Source organism: Halichoerus grypus, chromosome 5 (assembly GCF_964656455.1).
Source record: "Halichoerus grypus chromosome 5, mHalGry1.hap1.1, whole genome shotgun sequence".
NCBI lineage: Eukaryota > Metazoa > Chordata > Mammalia > Carnivora > Phocidae > Halichoerus > Halichoerus grypus.
Genome location: NC_135716.1, coordinates 181,413,108 through 181,436,257, shown reverse-complemented (window position 1 = coordinate 181,436,257; position 23,150 = coordinate 181,413,108). Strand labels below are relative to the sequence as shown.

At 38.7% G+C, this 23,150-nt stretch overlaps 1 protein-coding gene across 7 annotated transcripts in view; it reads right to left on the bottom strand.

The window, feature by feature from the left end:
* Positions 1-23,150, bottom strand: part of RERE (arginine-glutamic acid dipeptide repeats) — a 415,927-nt gene that overhangs the window by 150,370 nt on the left and 242,407 nt on the right. For all 7 annotated transcript variants that reach the window (XM_078073823.1, XM_078073818.1, XM_078073819.1 and 4 more), the window contains 3 exons: positions 22,797-22,902; positions 20,941-21,037; positions 7,012-7,116 (listed from right to left, as the gene is read on the bottom strand). In XM_078073823.1, coding sequence (XP_077929949.1) covers positions 7,012-7,116; positions 20,941-21,037; positions 22,797-22,902 — 308 coding nt within the window. The remainder of the gene's footprint in view (positions 1-7,011; positions 7,117-20,940; positions 21,038-22,796; positions 22,903-23,150) is intronic.

The following is a 23,150-nucleotide window of genomic DNA, read 5'->3' as shown; positions in this document are numbered from 1 at the left end:
ATACCAAATGCTAAATCTACTAAAGATACAGTTCAAGATATCAAAACCCATCCATGTGTGGGAGAGAGCAGAGTCAGTGATACAAAACTGAAGTAAAGATATTAAGGATTATGAAATATGGTTTCTGACTCTTAAAGATGAGAATTACAAATAAGGAAAAAACTAGAAGGAACCCTATGGTATTGGATTAGATGTGGAGAATTTGGTATGAATCCATGGACACACACACACTGATACAGAAATATAGATGTAAAAGTTTGCATACCTCCTTTTCCTCCGCTTTCCTCCTCCCTCCCCCACCTAACACACCCTAGCTGTTTACTCAGAGGCCTGACAGCAGTGACAGGAAGTAATGACCACACCTAGGTATCATTCTCCAAAATCTAGGACAATTTGACCTAAAAATGAGTAATGATAGTAAGAGATTATATAAACAACTGAATAAAATAGGAAGCCATTAATCCACCTAGTGTAAATAAATGAATAAAATGAAAGTTTCATGGGAAGAGGCTATTTATACATAGTCTCAAAGCAACCTTCCACAAAATGGTCAATAATTATCAAAGGAAAAAGAGAAATTCTACAATTGCAAAGTCTGGCAAACAGCACCTTATTCAACTGATTAAAGTAAACATTACCAGCCATGAGACAAAAATTATGATAGAATGTAGAAAAAAAGAAGACATGACTTCTGTGCTATCCCTGTCAAAGATACATCATCTAAATCTAATAAGGAAACATCATAAATGTAAACTGAGAGACAGTCTACAAAATACCCTATAATCTTCAAAAGTACCAAGGTCATGAAGTGAAAGAAAGACTGAGAAACTGTTCCAGACTGACTGATCAGCTGAAGACAACTGAATCCATCAAACTGGCTCCTTTTACTATAAAAGTCTTTATTGGGAAAACTGATAAAATCTGAGTTGGGTCTGCAAATGCCACGGCAATATTTGAATGTTAATCTCTTGAGCTGGAGGCCTGTATCGTGGTCATGTAAGAAAATGCCCTTGCTCCTAAGGAATACCCCCACGTATTAGAGTGTGGTAGAGCCTCGTGGTGACAGCATACTTTTAATTGGTTCAGTTAGAAAAGGTCCTCTACTATACTTATAGCTATTCGATAAGACTGAGACTGCTTCAAAACAAAGTGAAATCAATAAATTATGCAAGTAAAACTCAGAGTAGCGCTAGGCACAATAGGCCTCACTAACTGTAGCTATTATTAGTAACATTATGACCACTGTCAGTTGGGGAGAGATTATTTGTAAGTCCTTGCAAGTGCCTCAGTTTATGATTGCTGCTAAATATAATGGCAGTAATCCTTAAGCTTCAATATTGCTTTAAAACTCCTCAGAAAAAGAAAAGCGGAGAAGGCACAGGTGATTGATCACAGACATTCTCTCCTGGATGAGATTTGAGCTCTCAACTTGTTTTCCATCTGACTAACAAGAGAAGACTCACTTTCACTAAGCAAAGAAACAAAAAATACAATCAGATGTTTCATGCTACAGAGCAAGTCTCTGAAGAGATCAACACTTTTATAAGACAGTATGCGGTGGGGGTGGGGGAGGAGCAACAGATCAGTGACCATCAATACAAAATGCTACATTTTATATGTTCTCTTCACCACCCCTACATGCACTTTAGTGACCTAAAAAAACCCGTATCTAGCAAGGGGAAACAAATGGACTGGTTCCTGGGAAAATTCGTGTTTTATAATTTAAAAGTAAACATCTCCTTTCAAATGGCCACTACCAAAATCTTTCATTCTTGCTGAGATTCGACCATTACTCCCTTCCCCTCCCCTTCCCCTCCTAACTCACTGGCCTGAGGCAAGAAGTTTAGGAGAATTTTTCAAAGGAATGAAACATAAACCCAGAAAGGGCCAGAAAGTATACTGGTACTGGCCAGTAGACTGAAGCTGCTGAGGTGAGGGGATGGGAAGGAAGCCGAGGAAAAGGACATCCAAAAATTCAATACCACCTACATGCTATATAGGGGGACAGGTTCATTTACTATAAAAAGCTCAGATCTCTTTCTCAATAAAAAATAATTTTTTTTCAGGGCGCCTGGGTGGCTCAGTCGGTTAAGCGTCTGCCTTCAGCTCAAGTCATGATCCCAGGATCCTGGAATGGAGCCCTGCGTCATCGGGCCCCCTGCTCAGTGAGGAGCATGCTTCTCCCTCTCCCTCTGCGCTCCCCCTGCTTCTGCGCTTCGCTCAAAAAATAAAATCTTTAAAAAATTTTTGTTCAATTTTGGTTCTCTCAAATTTTTCACTGAAATATTCTGACCATAGAAATGTATATTGTTTCACATTAATACCACTTACATATTCATTATAATTGTTATGTCAGTTTCATTAGAGGCAAGTAATTTATCTTTCATTTTTAGTAACTGTGTATTTTCAAAATGAATTTTATAATCAATATTCTAAGCAGAGTCAAAAATCCCCAGTGTTCAGATTTCCATATGTCAGCACAATCAACCAGATGGTTAATGGTCCACTTGGTAGAATCAAGACATCTTAGGAAGTAGTTTATGTTTTGCTTTTGGACTTAACATTTTATGGGGTTAAAAAACAAACTTTGATATTTTTCAACCAAATTTATAATTCTTTTTGCAATTCCCAAGAAGCAACAAAAAACCTGACAGTTTACACAAGCAACCGACAGGATAGCTTGTGCCACAACCATTTTATTGAGGTAGAAACAGAGTCCAGGAAGTACCAGCCTTAGCCCTGGACACAAAGATGAAGTGACAGCCCACAGTCAGAACCCAGGCTGCCTGGTCCAAGAGGGGAGTCAAGTCTTAACAAAAAGATCAAGAAGTCAGATGAGATACTGGATAAATAAATCATACTGGCTATGAGATACTGGATAAATAAAAAAGCAACTAAGGATAGTAGGCAGATGAATACAGCCATGTCCCTATGAATAGAGATTATAATCATCTCTTTTTATAAGCCAACCTCCTTTAGTTCAGCCAAGAATACTGGTGCTTTGTGCATATGTCTCTAAGGTCTAACTGGCTTTATGTATTAGGATTTTTGAGCTGAAATTTATTGACTTTATTTTATAACCAAATTTTGGATTAGAACCTTCAGACAAAATGAGAATATAATGACATTATATTGCAGAGTAGGCTGCTGACTGCAGAATTAAATTTGGGGTGAATCTTAAGTACACACTCCCTGAGTGCAGAAATGTCAAAACAAACTCCAGAAGCAAAGCCTGATTACCTAAGCGTTCAAACTTCAGGCCTCTCTCACTACTCAGACGCTTGTCGTTTGCATCCTATTTGAAGCTGGAAACATCTGCCACCAAATATTTTACTCAAGTAAGTTTTGTTCCTTAAATGTCATGGCTAGCAAGAATACAGTATCACCATCCCTTACCAAAGATCCTAAGGGTCAGAAGATTTTTAGAATTCAGAATTTTTTAGATTTAGAAAGGTACCATAGCCATATACTATATACTATGTGACACCCCAGAAGTGTCTGCCCAATGGCCCCCTACTATCACACTGATACTTTTGCAGTAAAAATTGTGCAAACTCACTCAACCCAAAGTGAACTAACTCAAGAATATAAATAGCCTCATCTCAGTTCAGACCAAGTATGACCATCCAATGAGCTTCAGCACCAAACTTAGCGTAAAATTTTTTTTTTATTTTTCAGAGCTTTCAGATTTCAGAACTGAGTTTAGGATTTCAGAATTAAATACAGAATTTCAGAATAATAAAAATTCCATGTCAATTACCAAGAAATCTACCCTCCCTGAACTTTTAAAAGCAAAGTACCAAAGAATATAGAAAAGTCTTGTTTCCTGTCATACACATGGTTCAATAAAGTAATCCCATCAAAAAGAAGAAGTCTGGAAAGGTCAGGTCTCTGACAAGATGAAATGTTCAGAAATATAATAACCAGGTTAGGGGGAAAAAATTTTTTTTTAGGGGAAAATTTTTAAAGTAGCCAAACACTGGGGCTTTAAAAAAAGTATGCAAAAATGTGAAAAACCATTCCAAACTTTCAGTGCAGGTGAATATGCTAAATAAATTATGGAAAATTACATAAATCAGCTTTTAACTACTATCAGAAAATGTGCTATGAGAAAGAAGCAATCCCATCTCAAGCTTCAGTCTCAACTGCTCACTTGGACTAACATTCCTGAGTTATTTCCAGGGAGGGCAACGGTCATCAAAGTCACCGTTCTGTCACTTGCAGTGGTCTTGGCCGTATATGCTCTGTCTCACAGGTGCAGAACAGTTTGACGTTTCCTCTCCAAACAACTCAGGGCACCGAAAGTTAGCACAGAGCAGCATGCAGTCAGGACTTCCGAATGGGGGAGAATACACCAGAAGCCCGCTTTTCACACAACCCCATCCCTCACAGGTTTGAAACAATGACACAAACAGAGGTAAATTCTGCAAGGGTATGAAGCCCAAGCATTCTAAGGATTAGGTTGTGTGCAAGCCAGGTGGGGGAAGTAGAGTCTTTCTACACTCCTATTGAATTACACACGCTCTTGTGACAATCTGAGTGACTATGGGAACTTGAGAGTTATAAAGTGGTATTCAGGGTGAAACCGGTGAGCCAGGGCAAAGTTTTACACTCACTTTGTGAGAAGTGTGAAATCTGCCACAAGCTTTACTTGTAAGTAGACATTCAAGTCTTTTTTTCATTTCAATTCACCCAACACCCCTCAAAAACCTACAACATATCAAAGCACAAGCTGGACAAGGAGAACACAAGCACAGCAATGAACAAGTGGCCACCAGGAAGTCAAAGCTGAAAAAGCAGTGACTCAGGATGCAGAATCTATAGACGCACTGCCATGAGCATGTCTCAGTGTTGTTTTCAGATGAGAGACAGATACCCTGCTACTGCATACCTAAGCCACACTTCAAAACATAACTGATGGGAAAAATCACTCTGAATGACTGACAGCAACACCCACTGAAAAATGAGACCAGAACTTGTGCGAGTCTCTATTTACACAGTTAAGTTATATAATACACCATTTTTAATAAGCATTCAGCAAAAACAGACACAGAACCAAAACAAGTAAAAAATTTATTTGGTTGCTTCTTATGAACCCAAGAGCTAAACATTTAAAACACAAAAGCTATTTAGTCAATTCACTAATACAATCCAACTTGTGCAACGTGACAACCACTGATCAAACAGTTAAATCAACGTGGCATCACTGAAATTCTGGACTCCTTTGTATCTAAGACAGAAATCCAAGATATGACCAGGCAGTCAATAAATCCATATGTAAAATAAACATTTTGAAATACAGGATGCTCTGAAATACTATCACTGATCAGCTTCTTTGTCACTGGAACAGGGCATACTTTTGAAAAAGAAAATAAAAGCTCAAATTTACTGTTTTCTAAAGGAAATAAAGTAAAAAAAAAAAAAAAAAAAGGTGACCACTGGATATTATATAAGACTGATGAATCACTGACCTCTACCTCTGAAACCAGTAACACATATGTTAATTGAATTTAATTTTTTTAAAACAGGTGACCATTCATTACACTATTACCCCTATAGTTGTTGTCTACAACATACACAGAGAGAGACACTAATATGTATGTGCCAACAGAGCTTTAGGCAGCCTCTTAGGATTGTGACAAAGAATACATTGCCTTTTATTAACCCTAGATTAATTATCTGAACAGTAACCTTCTAATTTTTATATATAATTTCTCAGCATCCTCTAGGAAAAGGTTTTCTCTAAAATAATACCCACCTTGCACCTAAAGAACTGAATGCAGTTCTTCCACTACCTTCCTTTGGCCAAGCAGCTTCTCTATCTTTCTAAGTCCTTATGTCTGTAGATTATGTCTCGGATGTCCTGAGCACAGACTACGTGATCACCAGCTAACATTCTTTTTCTTTTTAAATCCTTAATCCATTGTAGTCGCATGATTGACACAGAATAAAAATGAATGCACATACTCTTAAAGAAGTTCTTCCATGTGCTAAGTTAAACTACAATCTATTACAGACATAAAGATTTTTTTCTGTTAAATTATTTTGATCCTATTGTTTGTCACTTAAAACGTAATAATTCTGTTACATAGATCTTACTTAGATGGTTGAGAACTGAATGTATCCATCTCATACCAGTCATCTTACTAAAGGTATTTCTGAGTGTTTCTGAGGTTTTACTAAATAAATAAAACAAATGACTAACCAACAAACTTTCCATAATGTCCTAGGTGTTTTCAGGGGCGCCTGGGTGGCTCAGTCGGTTAAGTGTCTGCCTTCGGCTTAGGTCATGATCCCAGGGTCCTGGGACTGAGCCCTGCATTGGGCTCTCTGTTCAGCGGGGAGTCTGCTTCTCCCTCTCTCTCTGTCCTTCCCCCTGGCTCATGCGCACACACACAGACATGCGCTCTCATTCTCTCAAATAAATAAAATCTTTAACAAAAAATGTCCTAATTTTCGGGGCGTCTGGGTGGCTCAGATGGTTAAGCGTCTGCCTTTGGCTCAGATCATGATCCAGGGTCCTGCGATCGAGCCCCGCATCGGGCTCCCTGCTTGGCAGGGAGCCTGCTTCTCCCTCTCCCTGTAACATTCCCCCTGCTTGTGCTCTCTCACTCTGTCAAATAAATAAATTAAAATCTTTTTTTAAAAAATGTCCTAACTTTCAATATGGTATCATGGAAGGCTTGACACAATGTACAGTAGGGTAATAAACTGCCAATTCATAGTTAAATTTAAAACACAGATCAACTAAATGTACATCTTTGCCTTGCCCTCTCAAAACCCAAATTTTCTCACTTTTCCTTTTCTTAATAAAATCAAGAGCAAACAATAAGCTGTTTTAGACACCAAAGACATTAATTAGAACACCTTCCAAAGAGGTTTACTTTGGGTTTTGGAGTTGGTTTTTTAATCTTACTAGCATATACCCAAATGTGTAAACACACATATACGCACGCATGCACGTGAGAAAAGCAAAAGTTCTCACTGAGTGGGCCCAAGTAACTCACTTACCTTGTCTCAGGGTTGTAGCCTAATATGTAGAAAAATGAATCCACTCGAGCTTTAAACTCTCTAGCAGCAAATATGTCAGAAAAATGGGAGATGTTACACTTCCCTCTGAAAATAAACAAGCATAAAAAATACATTAGTATTACCATCAACTGCTTTGCAAACTGAAACACTACTGGAGGGACAGAGGCAGGGGAAGATAAAACTAAATCCACGTTACTCTAAAAACATGCAGAATATGGTTACAGACTCCAAAATTACCAATTCAGAAAACTAGGAGTTCCCAAAAGAACTAAGAAAACGTCCAAATGTTGTATTTTTTTGTTTCAGGACTGCGTCAACCTACAACTTCACAACTTAACTGCATTTACCTCAGCATTTTAGTCATGGATTAGAATTAATTAAACCACAGAGGTAAATTGAGGGCAGGGCTGTGATGAAAGGATATTAAACTACAACCGACAGGAAAAATTTAAACCACAGTTAAATTACTTTACAAAAAAAATCCGCCTAAAGCCTTTCTAAATCATCAAAACAAAATGGGCCTTTTCTTCCTCTTACTTTACTATAGGCAGAATGTAAAACTGTCAAATGTTTTTCTTCTCTTTTAATGTGCAAGGAATAAAATGACTTGGATCTTAAAACTGACAGACTTTAACTTTTTAAATACATAGATGGGCTCTAATACATAAACACACACTTCCCAAATTTTCAGGTCATGTTAAATGACAGTAAGTTGGAAAATACCTTCTCAAAGAAATACTGCAATAAAAAGAGCAGTAATATTTCCAGGTTCATCTACCAACACAACTTAAACCGCAGTATAGCTGAAAACTCTGTAATACGACCAAACTCCTTAAAACACAAAGACACACACACACACACACAGGTGTTGGGAGAATTTCCAGCGTTCCCAAGGAGGCAGGGAGGCTTTAAGCAATTCCCTTAGTGGTCACAGAAGGTAACTTTAACATCAAGTGGAAGCTAAGGGCTGTGAGTATAGCAGATGGAACTGGAGAATCAATAGCACATCAGCAGCTCACATGGGATGCTTCCAGGGGAATGAATTCCTACCACTTCAACAGGCATTCCATTCCCATGAGGACTCCGTGAGTTGGCACATTAACAACATACACACCAGCTAATGACCAAGGTGTCAGAGAAAGAAACTAGCTGAGGGATAGCAACATGGGGATGACATTCATTTGCTTCCTATAAAGAAATTAAAAAGCAACACCCTCCTTTTCCACAGAGTTTAAGCCTCAGTAATGGGCAGAAGCTAACTAAGCCTCAGTGTGACCAAAGCCTCAGTAATGGGCAGAAGCTAACTAAGATGGGGTTCAACCTCCATTTTAAAAATGAAACAAAAATGCTTTTGATTTATTGACGTTCCTTTGGGAAATACTGATAACATAATGCAGGGCTGTTGAGCACTTGAAATGTGTCTGCTCCAACTGAAGAGAACTGGATTTTAAATTTTATTTAATCTTAATTAACGTAAATTTAAACAGCCACGTGTTGCTGGTGGCTACCATACTGAACAGCACAGATTTAAGTAACATTTCCAACACCACAGAAAGTTCCACTGGAAGCACTGATTTCTAAGTAACAAGATACAATTAAAGGGAAATATGGACTAGGAATCAACTTTGCAGGCCCAGGACCTATCTCTATCTAGTATGTAGCTGGAACTAAAATGAGCTTCTGGAAAAGAAAAAGCAGGTAAGATACTTTCACAGATGAACAAACAATGCACTCACTCTGAAACTAACTACCCATCAGTCTGATGTGATTTAGTCCCTGAAACCCATAAAAAAATCGGTAAGTTCCTTCATCAGCTAAACAGGGATAAGAACACCTATTATACCCACCTCATATTAAGGAGATCAAATAAGAAGTCTATGAAACTTTATACACCGAAGTGCTACACAAAATAAGTTATTTCCATCACTGTCTGTAACTGGAGGAAAGTGATTCCTCTTTTACTAGTCTTCAGCATTACATGCAAGTGTACCCTATCAATGTATTAGTTAAAGGTATAGAAACCCTACCAACCCACAATTCTAAACACAGGCACTGGAAAACAGGTATGTTTTGTTCAGGAAATGGTTTCTCAGTCCCAGCACTACTGACATTTTGGACTGAATAATTCATTTTTGTTAGGGGCTGTCCTATACTTAGCAGTATCCCTGGATATAGTACCCCCACATCACAACCACACACATCATTGTTACGATCAAAAATATCTAAAGACATTGCCAAATGTTCCGTGGGGAGAGCAACACAACTGGTTTAGGGAAAGCCAGAAGCAGCAGGAACAGAAGCATATCATCTGATAAATGACCATGAAACTGTAATGAATGATCTCATCTACCACTATGTCCTCTATTTGCTTTCTATTTGGTTATGTGAAAGGTACTGATTTTTGTATGTTAATTTTATATCCTGCTACATGACTGAATTCTTTATTATTTGATAGTTTAATCATTCGTTTTCTGAGGTTTTCCAGGTATATTAACTGTTGTTTGCAAATAAACATAGTTTTACATCTCTTTTACTCTTTATTTTTTTTAAAGAGTTATTTACTTGAAAGAGAAACAGAGACAGAGACAGAGAGAGCACAAACAGGGGGAGAGGCAGAGAGAGAGGGAGAAGCAGACTCCTCGCTGACTGGGAGCCCCACGTGGGGTTCGATCCCAGGACCCAGAGATCACGACCTGAGCCGAAGGCAGATGCTTAACCATCTGAGCCACCCAGGCACCCTTTTTTTTTACTCCTTCTTAACACCTGAATTGCACTGACCCTCCCACACAATGCGGAAAGCAATGGAAATAATGGGCACCCTTGCCTTGTTCCTAATCTCGGTGGAAATGTCTCTCAGGTATTACTATTAAATATGATGCTAGCTTTAGAAATAATCACTGCTTTAGAGATATGGGGTTTTGTTTCCCCTTAGATGTAACAATATGGTATACAATATTAGTAGAGTCTCTAATAGTGAACCTACCTTGCATTCCTGGAATAAATCCCAACTGGTCATAATGTCACTTTTAGTGATACTAAAATTTTTAAAGGATTCGATTAATTAGATTTAATATTTTTCTCTTCATTAATTTCTATTTTTATTTCTATTTTCCTTCTCTGTGCTTTTTTGCTGTATAATAGCTTTCATTCATAATAGCCTAGAAACAATCCAAATGTCCATCAATAAGGAAATGGGTAAAATATCATTATATATTTGTAAAATGAAATACTTCACAATACAAAGGAAAGAAGTACTGATACATAGCACATCATGGAGAAAAAGTCTCAAATATTAAATGTTGAGTAAAAGTAGCCAGGCACACAAAAGGCACATACTGTATGATTCCATTTCTAGTGAATGAATTTCTAGAACAGGCAAAAGTAATTTGTGGTGAGAGAAATCAGAATAATGGTTGCTTCTGGGTGGGAAGTTTTAAGAGGAGAGTAGCTCAAGAGAACTTTCTGGGATGATGGGAATATTACATGCCGTGTTCAGGGTCAAACAAATTTATCAAAGTTCGTGAAAATATAAACTTAAAATGTGTGTTTTACTGTATAAGTATTTTTAAAGTATTAGGGGAAAATAAAACAGCAAGAGTCACTAGCAGGTAACCATGGCTGTTCAAAGTTCTGTTCTTGGGGCACCCGGGTGGCTCAGTCGGTTAAGCATCAGACTCTTGGTTTCGGCTCGGGTCCTTAGATGGAGCCCTGCGTCAGGCTCCATGCTCAGCATGCAGTCTGCTTATCCCTCCCCCTCTACCTCCGCTCGCATGCTCTTTCTCTCTCAAATAAATAAATAAATAAATAAATAAATAAATAAAATCTCTTTAAAAAAATAAAAAATAAAGTTGCTGTTCTTGGCAATTAATGAGCCATCCTGTATGTAGCCCTGAGTACTAACTGGAGCTGAAGATAGAGCAGGCAAGCCCACTGTGGTTGGCATCCATTTTGAAATATCTTTCATATCACCTCTTGCTGAAGAGTAGAGCTTATATTTTAAAGACTAGAGATTACATTTAGAAAGTATGTGTGTATCATTTTAAGCATTCAATATTTTTTTTCTCCAAAGCACTCTTTTCATCTACTCTCTCAAAAGCAGTACATTATTTGACATTGTTTGTGGAATGAAGGAAGAGAGACTGTTAAGAGAAAATTGCCATCACTCTCACCGTGCTGAAATATCTGATTTCAGAGCCTCCAAGGTCCTATATGCCCCATTTCTAATGGGATGCTTCACTGTTAACAGAAATATGACTATTTAAGGGGCCTTTCATTCATCAGAAACAACGGCTTCCTGCTGGACTCATTTTGGTATACCTTGGTATTCCTTGGTGTGGTGCCCCACAGTTCCACCCTGGGCGCTGCACCATTTGACAAGTGCCCCAACTGGTGGGAGGAGGCGATCTGAAGGGGATGAAGGAGGAGGAAAAGAACCACCTTACACAGGAGAGAATATAAATGGAAATATGGCCCAGAAATTCATTCCATCGAAACTATCCGTAACTGGGAAAGTCTCTGTAGATTCCCAGGCATGTGCGAACCTCAGAGAAACTTGGAACGAGGCGCACAGGCAATGCACAGAATGCTTAGAGCAGCAGGCCTGCCCACAGCTTTGGTCATCACCCTTGCCTGAGCACAAAAAAGATCTTGAGACAGAGTCAGCATCTTGTCAACTGTGAGCCATTTGACTAATGACAGGCACAGAAGTTTTTTTAAAGTTTCTTTTCTGTTTTTCATTCTTCTGTTTCTCTTGCCTTCCCAGGGGTTATCTTTCTACAATTCATCTTGACTCGTGTACGGTGTTTTGAGAATATGGCTCCACATAGTTTCCTAAATAGTTACTGTATGTGTGACAACTGACATCACTTCCACTTCAACGCCTCTGCCTCCCCACTGTCAAATGGAACTGTTTTAAGCATCTCTTCTACATATGCTGAGCTGGACATCACTGCATCCTTTTGATTTATTTGTTGTTCTTTTAATCATTTAAGCTGGGAACTCAATCATTTGTTTTTTCATTTATATTGATGTGTTTAGTGTAACTAGCCTTCTTTTGATCAGTGTTTTAAATACATGCCACAGATTCTAGTACACTGTATTTTTACTGTTGTTTTTAAAAATTTATTTAATTTCAGTTTTTATTTCCCCTTCTACTCAGGTGTTGTTTAGTAGGAAGCTTTATTTTTTTAAGTTTTTTATTTTAATTCCAGTGTAGTTAACATGCAGTGTTATATTAATTTCAGGTGCACAATACAGTGAGCCAACAGTTCTATACGTTACTCAGTGCTCATCATGGTAAGTGTCCCCCTCCCCTCCGGTGACCATCAGTGTGTTCTCTATAGTTAAGAAAGAGGAAGTTTCAAATTTCCAGGTGATAGGGTCTTTCAGTTCTTTGTTTTTGTTTGTAAACTACAGTTTTATTGCCTTTTAATCAGATAAATGTTTTCTTTGTGTTCTAACATATGATGAATTTGAGAATGTGCCAAGGTACATAAAAAGAATGTGTATTCTTTATTAGTGGGGTACAGAGTTCAATGTATGTCTGTAAGATTAAATGCACAGAAATAAATGTGTAACAAGAATGGTAACATCTCTATGAAGAAAAGTCTTAAATACTCCTGAGTGACACAAAAATAAACATGAAAAAATGGAAAAACATCCCTTGTTCTGGGATAGGAAAACTCAACATGGCATTTCTCCATAGTTTGAGCTATAAACTCAATGCCATCAACCAGCTATTTAATAGAATGAAACACTTTACTATGAAGATTCACAGGAAAAACAAATAACTGAGAAAGGGGAAACTATCAGTATTATGGTAAAAAATACTACAATGCCTCTACAATTAAAAGAGCATGGCGGTGGCACATAAATAAACAGACGACAGAATAACAAGTCTGGATTACACATGGAAAGTAATCTATGACAAAGGTGGCATCTTGAACCACTGAGGTAAAGATAGGCTTTTTGGTCTATGTGCTGCTGAAGTGAACACAAGATAGGCTTTTTAATAAATGGTGCTGGGATGACTGGGTAGACCTCCTCTGTAAATCAGGTGCAGGGAGAGGCTTTCTAAGTAGTACTCAAAGGCGTGAGAGAATAAATGAAAAGACTGCCAAACTTGACTAGGTAAAAGTAAGTATTGCAGAATTTTTTTTAAAAACCATAAAACTGTCAAGTGGGAGCAAACATTTGCAACATATACAAGAGAAAATGTAAAGAACTTTTACAGACAGACAAAAAAAATCCCAAAGGAAATGACATGAACAGATAACTCACCAAAAAAGACAAAAATATCCTTCAAACATAATGGAAAAACGCTCAAACTCACTCACTGTTAGCAAAATAAAGTAGAATACTGAGATACTATTTCTCACCTATCAGACTGGCACTATGATAAAAAATAAAACCACACGTTCTATTGGGGAAACAGAGGGAATGCAAATGGGCATATGCTTTCTGGAGGAAAACCACATATACATACGCCTTTCAACCCAGCAATCTCTCTCTGATGAATCTACCCTAAAGATTCACATCCAACAATAAGGAACTACATATGCACTAGGATATTCACTGCAGCATCATTTATAACTGAAACATCCTGGAAACAACCTAAATGACCATTCACAAGAGAGCAGCTAAATAAACTAGGGTCCAGCCACACAGTGGAGTTCTATGCAGCTGTAAAAGAGAATGAGGAAGATCTCTATGAACTGATACGGAACAATTTCCAAAACATACCATTAAGTAAAAACCACCAAACACAGAAGCGTATCTGTAGGATGCTACCCTTATATAAGAAAGAAGAGGTTATAAGAACACAGACATGTATTTGCTCATTTGAAATGAAAACATGCAGGAGGGATAAACTAAGAAGCAAAGCAATCAGTTACCGATAGCAGATGGGTAGAAAAGAGGTGGGGGATGGGACCATGGTAAGAGAGTTGACAACTACACGTCTGTCCACGGCCCTGACCCTCAGAAGCACAGCCACAGCCCACACACCCTCATATACCCAAAACTTAACAACAGTGCACATCCGCCAGGAGGAGCTAGAAGCGGAAGGCAAAGTCCAACAGGTGAACCTAACTCTATTACAAATACGTAACACAGCCACACATAAGGCGGTGTGAAAGAACAGAACTGACCTAAGCTATGTTGGAAAATGCTATCTTGCCGATATATTTCAAGACTAAAGACAAAAATTTAGTCAGTAAATCTGTTTCTCACAGGGACATGGGTTACAAATTCTGAAACTATGTATTCTTGAAGAAAATAAAGATATTATATTTTAATAACAACGGAATTTTTCACTGTTGAAGAAAAAAGTTGCAAAAAAAGGCATGATAAAATGAATCTTGTGGTGTTGGACTAGAAGCTTGCCTTCCCTCTCTGCTCTTAGCCACGCGAAGATACAAGAAGTTGGCAGTCTGCAAACTAGAAGAGGGATCTCACCAGAACTCAAACACGCTGTACTCTGATCTCAGACTTCCAGCTTCCAGAACTGTGAGAAATAAATTTCTGTTATTTACAAGCCACCCAGTCTATGGTATTTTGTCACAGCAGCTTGAATGGAGTAAGACATTAGTGAAATTCAAAAGGGTCTTCAGTTCAATTGTATCGTACTAATGCCAATTTCCTGGTTCTGATAACCATACTATAGTTATGTCAGATGTTAACGCTGAGGAAGACTGGGGGAAACGCAGGACTTACAACTTTTCTGTGTGGGGTAGCTCCAGATAAAAGAATTTTTACAGGACTGACAAGTACTCAAGAGCAGAGAGAGTATATTGTTCAGGTGGGTGCTCCCAGAACCTCAGAGCCCTTCCCCAACTAGCAGCTCAATGACCTGTTAAATGATGGATGAACCAATAAATAAAATGACTGTCAAGTTATGGTGTCTAATGAAGTACTGAGCACATACAGACAAAACAATAAAAATGCTGAAGGTCGAAGTTATTTCACATATAAAAACAACAGTTAATTAAAGCCAGGAAATGATCTTGGAACTGCAAAACTAAAAGCTCTGAGGCATCATGAAGCCCCTCAGGGAACTCTTAGGAGCTCAAGGACCTGTGTCAATGCTTAGAATGGCTGGGGAACCATACAAAGATGTAATCAGCCTGTACCAATCACTATAAGTATGATCCTAAATGCCCATAACAAACTAAAGAGATCAATTAATTCAGAATGAAAAGGGGGGAGATTAGAAGCTCTGCAGAGCCAGTTCAGGGTTTCTTGGCCCAGGGGGCTGCCAGAAAATTCACTCTAAAACATATTCCTATAAGACAAATTCCTAGCTAAGATGATAGCTTGTCACCTGACCTGCCTGAGGATATTTTTTTTCTAAGTGATTCCTTGAAGAAGCAGATAATCAGAAAGTGGGGAAACAGCCCTGAAGTCGTTGAGACATTTCTGATACTTGGGAATTCGATGTTACAGGTGCACAGTAAAGCTGAAAATGCTGCCACGTCATATGTTCACGGTCCAATCACAAAGCAATCTCTCTAGATCCTTTCATTGATCATCAATAAAACATGATCCTTAGGGTGAAAAAAGTAACACAGCAAACAAATTGCAAGCAATAATTTTTATTTAGCGTAATAAAATTTATCTGCTCGTTCTCAGAACAGGTTTATCTGCTCATTCTTAGAGCATCTAGAGATGGCTCCTCGAGCTAAACTCTCCCTCCCATACCTGAAGTAATCGAAGCATCCAATCAACTCAGCCAAGAGGCAACAGAAAAATAAAATAAATGGATGCTGAATAATTGTGTCATCAATAACTCGGTACGGAACTACATTTAATTTCACTTTTTCTTTTCTTCCTTTTATGCTCTAAGTCCCAAGTCAGATTCAATGACTGTAAGCACTACTTATGCTATATTGGGAAGGAGGCATTCTGAGAGACTTTTTCACACCCCTTATCTTACTGAATGTAGAATCAGAAGATGTGTGGTTCAAGGTTCTATCACTTAATCATGTGGCCTTGAGTAAGTTTGTCAAAAGGACGGCTCAAAGTTAACAAACTTGACCTTGATCACAAAACTATGTGGCAGAGCCAAGATTCAAACTGAAGTCTTCTCATTTCGGGGTGCCTGGGTGGCTCAGTCGGTTAAGTATTTGACTCTTGGTTTCAGCTCAGGTCATGATCTCAGGGTCATGAGATCAAGCCCCACATTGGGCTCCACACTGGGCAGGGAGTCTGCTAGAGATCCCCTCCCCCTCCCTCTTTCTCTGCCCCTCCTCCTGCTTATGTGCTCATATTCTCTCTCTCTCTCTCAAATAAAAAAATCTTAAACAAAACAAACAAACAAAAAAACTGAAGTCTTCTCATTTCAATCTGGTGTTTTTACTATTTTATCAGCATGGGCCAAAAACACATACTAGGGAGTAAGGAGAACTCAAAAATACTTCTCTCAAGATACTAACTTTACTATATGCTACTGATAAATGTAATGAAGAAAAGAAAACAGGGCGCCTGGGTGGCTCAGTTGGTTAAGCCTTCGTCTGTCTTCGGCTCAGGTCACGATCCCAGGGTCCTTGGATGGAGCCCCGCGTTGGGCTCCCTGCTCAGCAGGGAGTCAGCTTCTTCCCCTCCCTCTGCTGCTCCCCCTGCTTGTGCGCTCTCTAATAAATAAATAAAATCTTTTAAAAGAGAGAGAGAGAGAGAGAAAGAAAGAAAGAAAGAAAGAAAGAAAGAAAGAAAGAAAGAAAGAAAAGAAAAGAAAAGAAAAGAAAAAAAAGAAAGAAAAGAAAAGAAAGAAAGAAAGAAGGAAGGAAGGAAGAAAGAAAGAAAATAAAGAAAGAAGGAAAAAAAGAAAGAAGAAAGAAAGAAAGAAAGAAAGAAAGAAAGAAAGAAAGAAAGAAAGAAAGAAAGAAAAAAATAAACAGCAGCAGAACCTTAGCCTGAAAGGCAGGGATGAGGGACAGCCAAGGCAAGAATTTAAAAAGAGCAGCAAGCCGTAATGCTGGATCTCAACACAGGTTTCTGTAACTGATGGTCCCACAGTCTCCTCTGAAAGTGAATTTAGTTTGGGTAGGTAAATACTATAACTCAACACAGAATAGGCTGCAGAGGAATTCTGTCTTCTGTCTGATTCACAATGGCTAAAGGACAAAGCGCTGTCCTCCCTTATAACACGCCATCTTGAAAGAGAAAGCTCTACATCAGTTTCCTCCTGAGGGAATGAAATGGCAGGAGCCCCTCAAATTTACTGAGTCCCATGAATCCACACAACTGAGCACTTTGATCTTTGACAAGATCTTAGTGCCAAGCACTGACACGATCACTCTTTCTTTTTCTTATTTCTCCTCCACGTTTTTTTCACTATATTCATTTGATCCTTTTTCATGTGCCTATGGACTATTTTATTTGTCTCTTTCAAAACTGATTTTACTTTTGGCAGAACTGCTTTATAGCTACAGAGGAAGAAAAAATTCTTTCTGTGGGTAAATGAAGAAAAAATTGGAAGAAAAAGTTAAAGGTTGGGGAGCCTGGGTGGCTCAGTCAGTTGGGTGTCCAACTCTTGGTTTCAGCTTAGGTCGTGGACTCAGGGTCATGGGGTCAAGCCCCACATCAAGCTTTCCCTCCCCCTCTACTCCTTCCCCCCCCCCACTGGCACTCTCTATCAAATAAATAAATAAAATCTTTAAAAAAAAAAAAAAGTTAAAGGTTAATTACACTACCACCCCCTGCCATATTTTAAAATTAAAGTAATCTAGGGGTACCTGGGTGGCTCAGTTGGTTATGCATCTGAACTCATCTCAGGTCATTATCTCAGGGGCCTGGGATGCAGCCCCACTGTCATATCAGGCTCCATGCTCAGTGGGGAGTCTGCTTGTCCCTCTGCCCCTCCCTCCAGCTCTTACTCTCTCTCTCTAACAAATAAAATCTTAAAAACTAAATAAATTAATCAAACTAAATTAAATCAAAGTAAAATAGTTTTGGTAAAGAGAAAAGGAACAAATAGAGTTTCGGGAGTGGGGGGTGCCATTCAATGCTGCTTTTATGGGAGATGATCTTACAGCAAGCACTCTAAAACTGAGAACCAGGCAAGATTACTGTAATGGTAAGAACCATACATATGAGCTCAGATGCAGACAAAGGTCAATACATGTACAAGTATTTACTGAGCACCTACTAGGCCAGTTCAATAATTATGTGACCACTATCATCTGTTATCTTTGAAAAAAAATCCAATTGTCAGGGCACACTAAGAGCTAACAAATCAAATTTAAGATGACAGCTATAACGAAACCACCTCATGGCCACTTCAAAGAAAATACCACAGGAAGGGGCGCCTGGGTGGCTCAGTTGGTTAAGCGACTGCCTTCGGCTCAGGTCATGATCCTGGAGTCCCGGGATCGAGTCCCGCATCGGGCTCCCTGCTCGGCAGGGAGTCTGCTTCTCCCTCTGACCCTCCCCCCTCTCATGTTCTCTCTCTATCTCATTCTCTTTCTCAAATAAATAAATAAAATCTTTAAAAAAAAAAAAAAAAATACCACAGGAAGAAAAAAACTAATCAGTAAGGGTTCTAGTCATATCCACAGTGAAAAGACAAAGAATCACCATCAGCACTCCAGCCCTTCTGTGGCCAGGGAAGGGGCAGTGACCACACAGTTACACATCTCCAGGAAGTGTCTGATTATAAACCTAGTTAAAGTACATTCACTGGGTCCAGCTGGAATTATGTGGGACAACTGGTTCCTCTAAAAAGGGTAAAATAGGGGCTCCTGGGTGGCTCAGTTGGTTAAGTGTCTAACTTCAGCTCAGGTCATGATCTCAGGGTCCTGGGATAGAGCCCCACATAGGGCTGCTCCCTGCTCAGCAGGGATTCTATTTGTCCCTCTCCCTTTGCCCCTCCCCCTGCTCATGCTCTCCACGTCTCTCAAATAAGTAAATAAAATCTTTTAAAATTTTTTTAATAGAGGGGCGCCTGGGTGGCTCAGTCGTCAAGCGTCTGCCTTCAGCTCAGGTCATGATCCCAGGGTCCTGGGATCGAGCCCTGCATTGGGCTCCCTGCTCCGCAGGAAGTCTGCTTCTCCCTCACCCATTCCCCCTGCTTGTGTTCCCTCTCTCACTGTGTCTCTGTCAAATAAATAAATAAAATCTTCTAAAAAAACTAAAAAAAATTTTCTAATAGAAAGGGTAAAACAGTATAAAATGACTCCACAAACTTGAAGAGCCACTAATAATTAAATATATTCATTTTAAGCAAATATATCAAAACATATTAAATAATCAGAGTTATGTCTCACATATTTGTTTTAACTTCAACTCTACATTGCTTAAAATCATGTACCTCAACCAGTGACACAAGATAGAAACAGGAGGGAAAGAGCATATAGCAAGTTAACAAAGAATGCCAGGATCAAGTCACTTGTCTTCACTAACAATTTAATGGTCCCATCCAGCCATCCATCTTTACTTCCTTCCTTCCTTCCATTAACTTGCTTCGTTCAGCATTAGAGTTTAAGTTTGGAAAGTCACTGCCACAAAGACATAAAAAGCTTGTGGGAATTTTGGAAGACGTTTATAAAACACCACAGGAATTCTCTAAATTTATCTAAAGTCCTGTAAGAAGCCAAATCTAACCACACACACTCCTTCCCGTACAGCAGCGATTGGCAAACTACGGCCCCTGAGCCAAATCTGGCCCACTGGCCGTTTTTATACAGCCCAGAACCAACAACAGTTTTTACATTTTTAAATGGCTAAAGAAAGAAATCAAAAAAAGGGTAATATCTCCTGACATGTGGAAATTAAATGAAATTCAAATTTTAGTGTCGATAAATAAAGTTTTATTGGTGTACGCCACCTCATGTATTTACATGTTGCCTATGACTTTTGTGCTACAATGGCCGCGCAGAGTAGCTACATGAGGGGGACCATATGAAAGATGATCTGGCCCAAAACATCTACCCAAACCTGCCCTAAAAGTTGCTACTAATTTGCCTTGAAATAACTGGCTTTAGCTATGTAGATGTGCAGAAGAGACTCCAGATGGTTTTACTGAACACCATCTGAGCAATAGAATAGAGAAACTGTTTTATCTCATTATAGCTAAGCTAAAAGCAAGCAAATCCCTATGACTTTTTTTTCCAACTATATTCTTTAACAAAGAAAGTAGTCTTTCACCACTTTATTCTTTTTAGTTGGGAAAGAGTTATAAGAATATTACTTGTCTTACTTCCTCTACTACTTAAGAAGCCCAAAATCTTCCACTTACATACAAAATACACCAGGACATATATCTCAGTGTTCTTTTCCTGAAAGGGACAGAAAATACCATAAAGTGCAAAGCAGTGGCTCATGGTCACTTTTTCACATAATTACCTAAGACTACCTCAATATTACCTCCTTACTTAGAGTAAAATCTTCAATATATTCTCCCTAACTCAAAGCTTTTTGGTAGGAAATTTTTCATACCTACAAAAAATTGAAAGAATAGGTCAATAAGACTTCCTACAAACCTTGCCTAGACTCTCAAGTACATGCTGCCATATTTGTTTCATCCATTTCTCTCTTTTCTAGTAGAAGTAACTGATTCTCTAGAAAATAATCTGTAGACCATCATAACACTTCAACCTAAATACTTTAGCAACCAGTACCAGGATACTAGTTTTCAATACCAGCATATTAATAAGAAAACAGAGGTACAAAACTACAGAGAAGGTATAAAAAAATTTTTTTGAGTTGTTCCCTCCCCACCCCACCCCCAGATTAATGAAAATACAGGTAACCTCTGAAATCCCAATAATCCACAAAGTTAACCCTGGGGTGTTAGCTTACTGAGTAGCATTAAGAGCAGTCTGACTAATATCATGATTATCAAAAGAGATCAGGACAGCTTAGACTCTCTACCTCCTATGCTCGATGACTGCTCCTCATATCTCTGGCACTTACCTAAGGGCAGCAGCATGGTATGTGTCAACGTAATCAGAAATGAAGAGCTCTCGGTTCTTGATAACTGGGTCTGTAATGACAAGTTCTCTTCCAGAGTCTGTCAAAATAATTAAGAAGATATTACAATTGAGCCTCCCGAAACAATTAAAAAAATTTTTGCAAAATCTTTCTTTCAGGTTCACCTGCCACTAAAGAAAGTACAATAAATAACCAGGTCTGGTCAGGAGGAATAATAACAGGAACAAAGTATCCTGTTGGGTATGTTTTACACCTTTTACTAAATCCCCACATTTTGCTGAAATGCATTAAGCAATTAATGAAAAAAGAAGGGAAAAAAAAGAGGAAACAACTATCACATTTTAACAAACTTATAAACTACTGAAATATTTAGTGATCCTGTCCATTTTAATTTCTTATTGCTATATATTCCAGGATAGAGTGAAATCACACTGTTTCTGTTGAAAAAAAAATAACCAAGTCACTAATTTTAATTAGGAACCATAATTTAACTGTTTTAACAGAAATTTTTATAGTTTCAAAAAAGGAAAAAACTAGTGAGTTATAAATTCACTATAAATTCTTGGGGTGCCTGAGTGGTTCGGTCGGTTAAACATCTGCCTTCAGCTCAGGTCATGGTCCTGGCTACCTGCCTGCTCAGCAGGAGGCCTGCTTTTCTATCTCCCTCTGCCACTCCCCCTGCTTGAGCTCTCTCACTCTCTCAAATAAATAAATTAATAAATCTTTTTAAAAAAAAATCATTCTTCAAAACTGTGTGTGATTACTGCTTTGTTGACTCAAAACCTATCACCAAAAGCAGTGTGGACCAGTGGGAAGAGCACAGACATCAGGGCCGAACAAACTGGATCCCAGCCTGCCTGGGACCACTTAGAAGACATGTCACCTGGCAACTCCTTGAGCATCTCTGTACCGATTCCCTCACCTGAAAGTGGGCAATGACAAACTCCAACTCGTATGATCAATGGGTAACAAATGTGAATCAGCTAGCATGAGGCCCAGCACCACTCAAAAAATCAATAAAAATGCACAATTATACATCGGAACAAATGCAATACACATTTTATGTGCATATCTCATGAGTCAATAAAATTACTGAGTAGAAACTACAATGCCAGGGCAAGAAAAAAAAGATGCTCTGAACTACCTTCCTGATTATTCTGAAAGTCAAGATGCAAACTGGGGGCGCCTGGGTGGCTCAGATGGTTAAGCATCTGCCTTCGGCTCGGGTCATGATCCTGGGGTCCTGGGATCGAGCCCCACATCAGGCTCCTGGCTCAGTGGGGAGCCCACTTCTCCCTCTCCCTCTACCTCTCCCCCTGCTCATGCTCTCTCTGTGTCTCAAATGAATAAATAAAATCTTAAAAAAAAAAAAAAAAAGATGCAAACTGAATCCCAAACCACTCAGGAAAGCCATGCTTTCAAAACTGAAGTTCACAGCCCTGAATGCAGAAGTGCAATCATACAGATTATTGAAAAGGAAAAAAGAAATAAAACGTGACCCTAGTGTTTTAAGTATTATTAGTTCATCATTAGGGGAGAAAAAGTAATTTAAAAAATGAAATTGCTGTTATTTCCAAAGAAGACCTATCTCTATTCCAAGTTTAAGGGGAAGATGTTATTGGCACATCTCTCTGATTGTTTGGGTTTTTTTTTAAAGGCAAAAATAATGAAAGAACTCAGCAAAAGTATATAAATAAACATTTCAGTAATGTCCTTAGTTACAAAAAGTTTTTTCAGAGACAATTTTTCATAGTGGTTATCTCCATTTAATGAGTATCTTTAGAAACAGCCTTGTCCAAAGCTAAGAAAATGTAAAAATCAAACCAGGACATATTTACCATTTTCATTATGCCGATCCTGAACCAAATGCTGGTACACAGAATCTGGAACTTCAGACTGACGGTAGTACCATTTGACGTTCATGAGTAGATGGTCCCTCTTACTCTGAAAAGGAAAATCTAACAGCATTAGGAACAGGATTTCGGGTGCCCACAGCTGTATACCATACCCATGATCAAAAGCCCCTGTAAACAGGTGGAGAGGCAGAGAGGGAGACTCACAATTATCACCACGACCACAAAAATACGTAAGTCAATGAAGAGGTCAAAGATGTTTTTAATCCCAGCCATCACACCCTCTAACCCTATTGCTCAAAACACTTATTCCTGGAAACCAAAGGAGACCAAACTTGA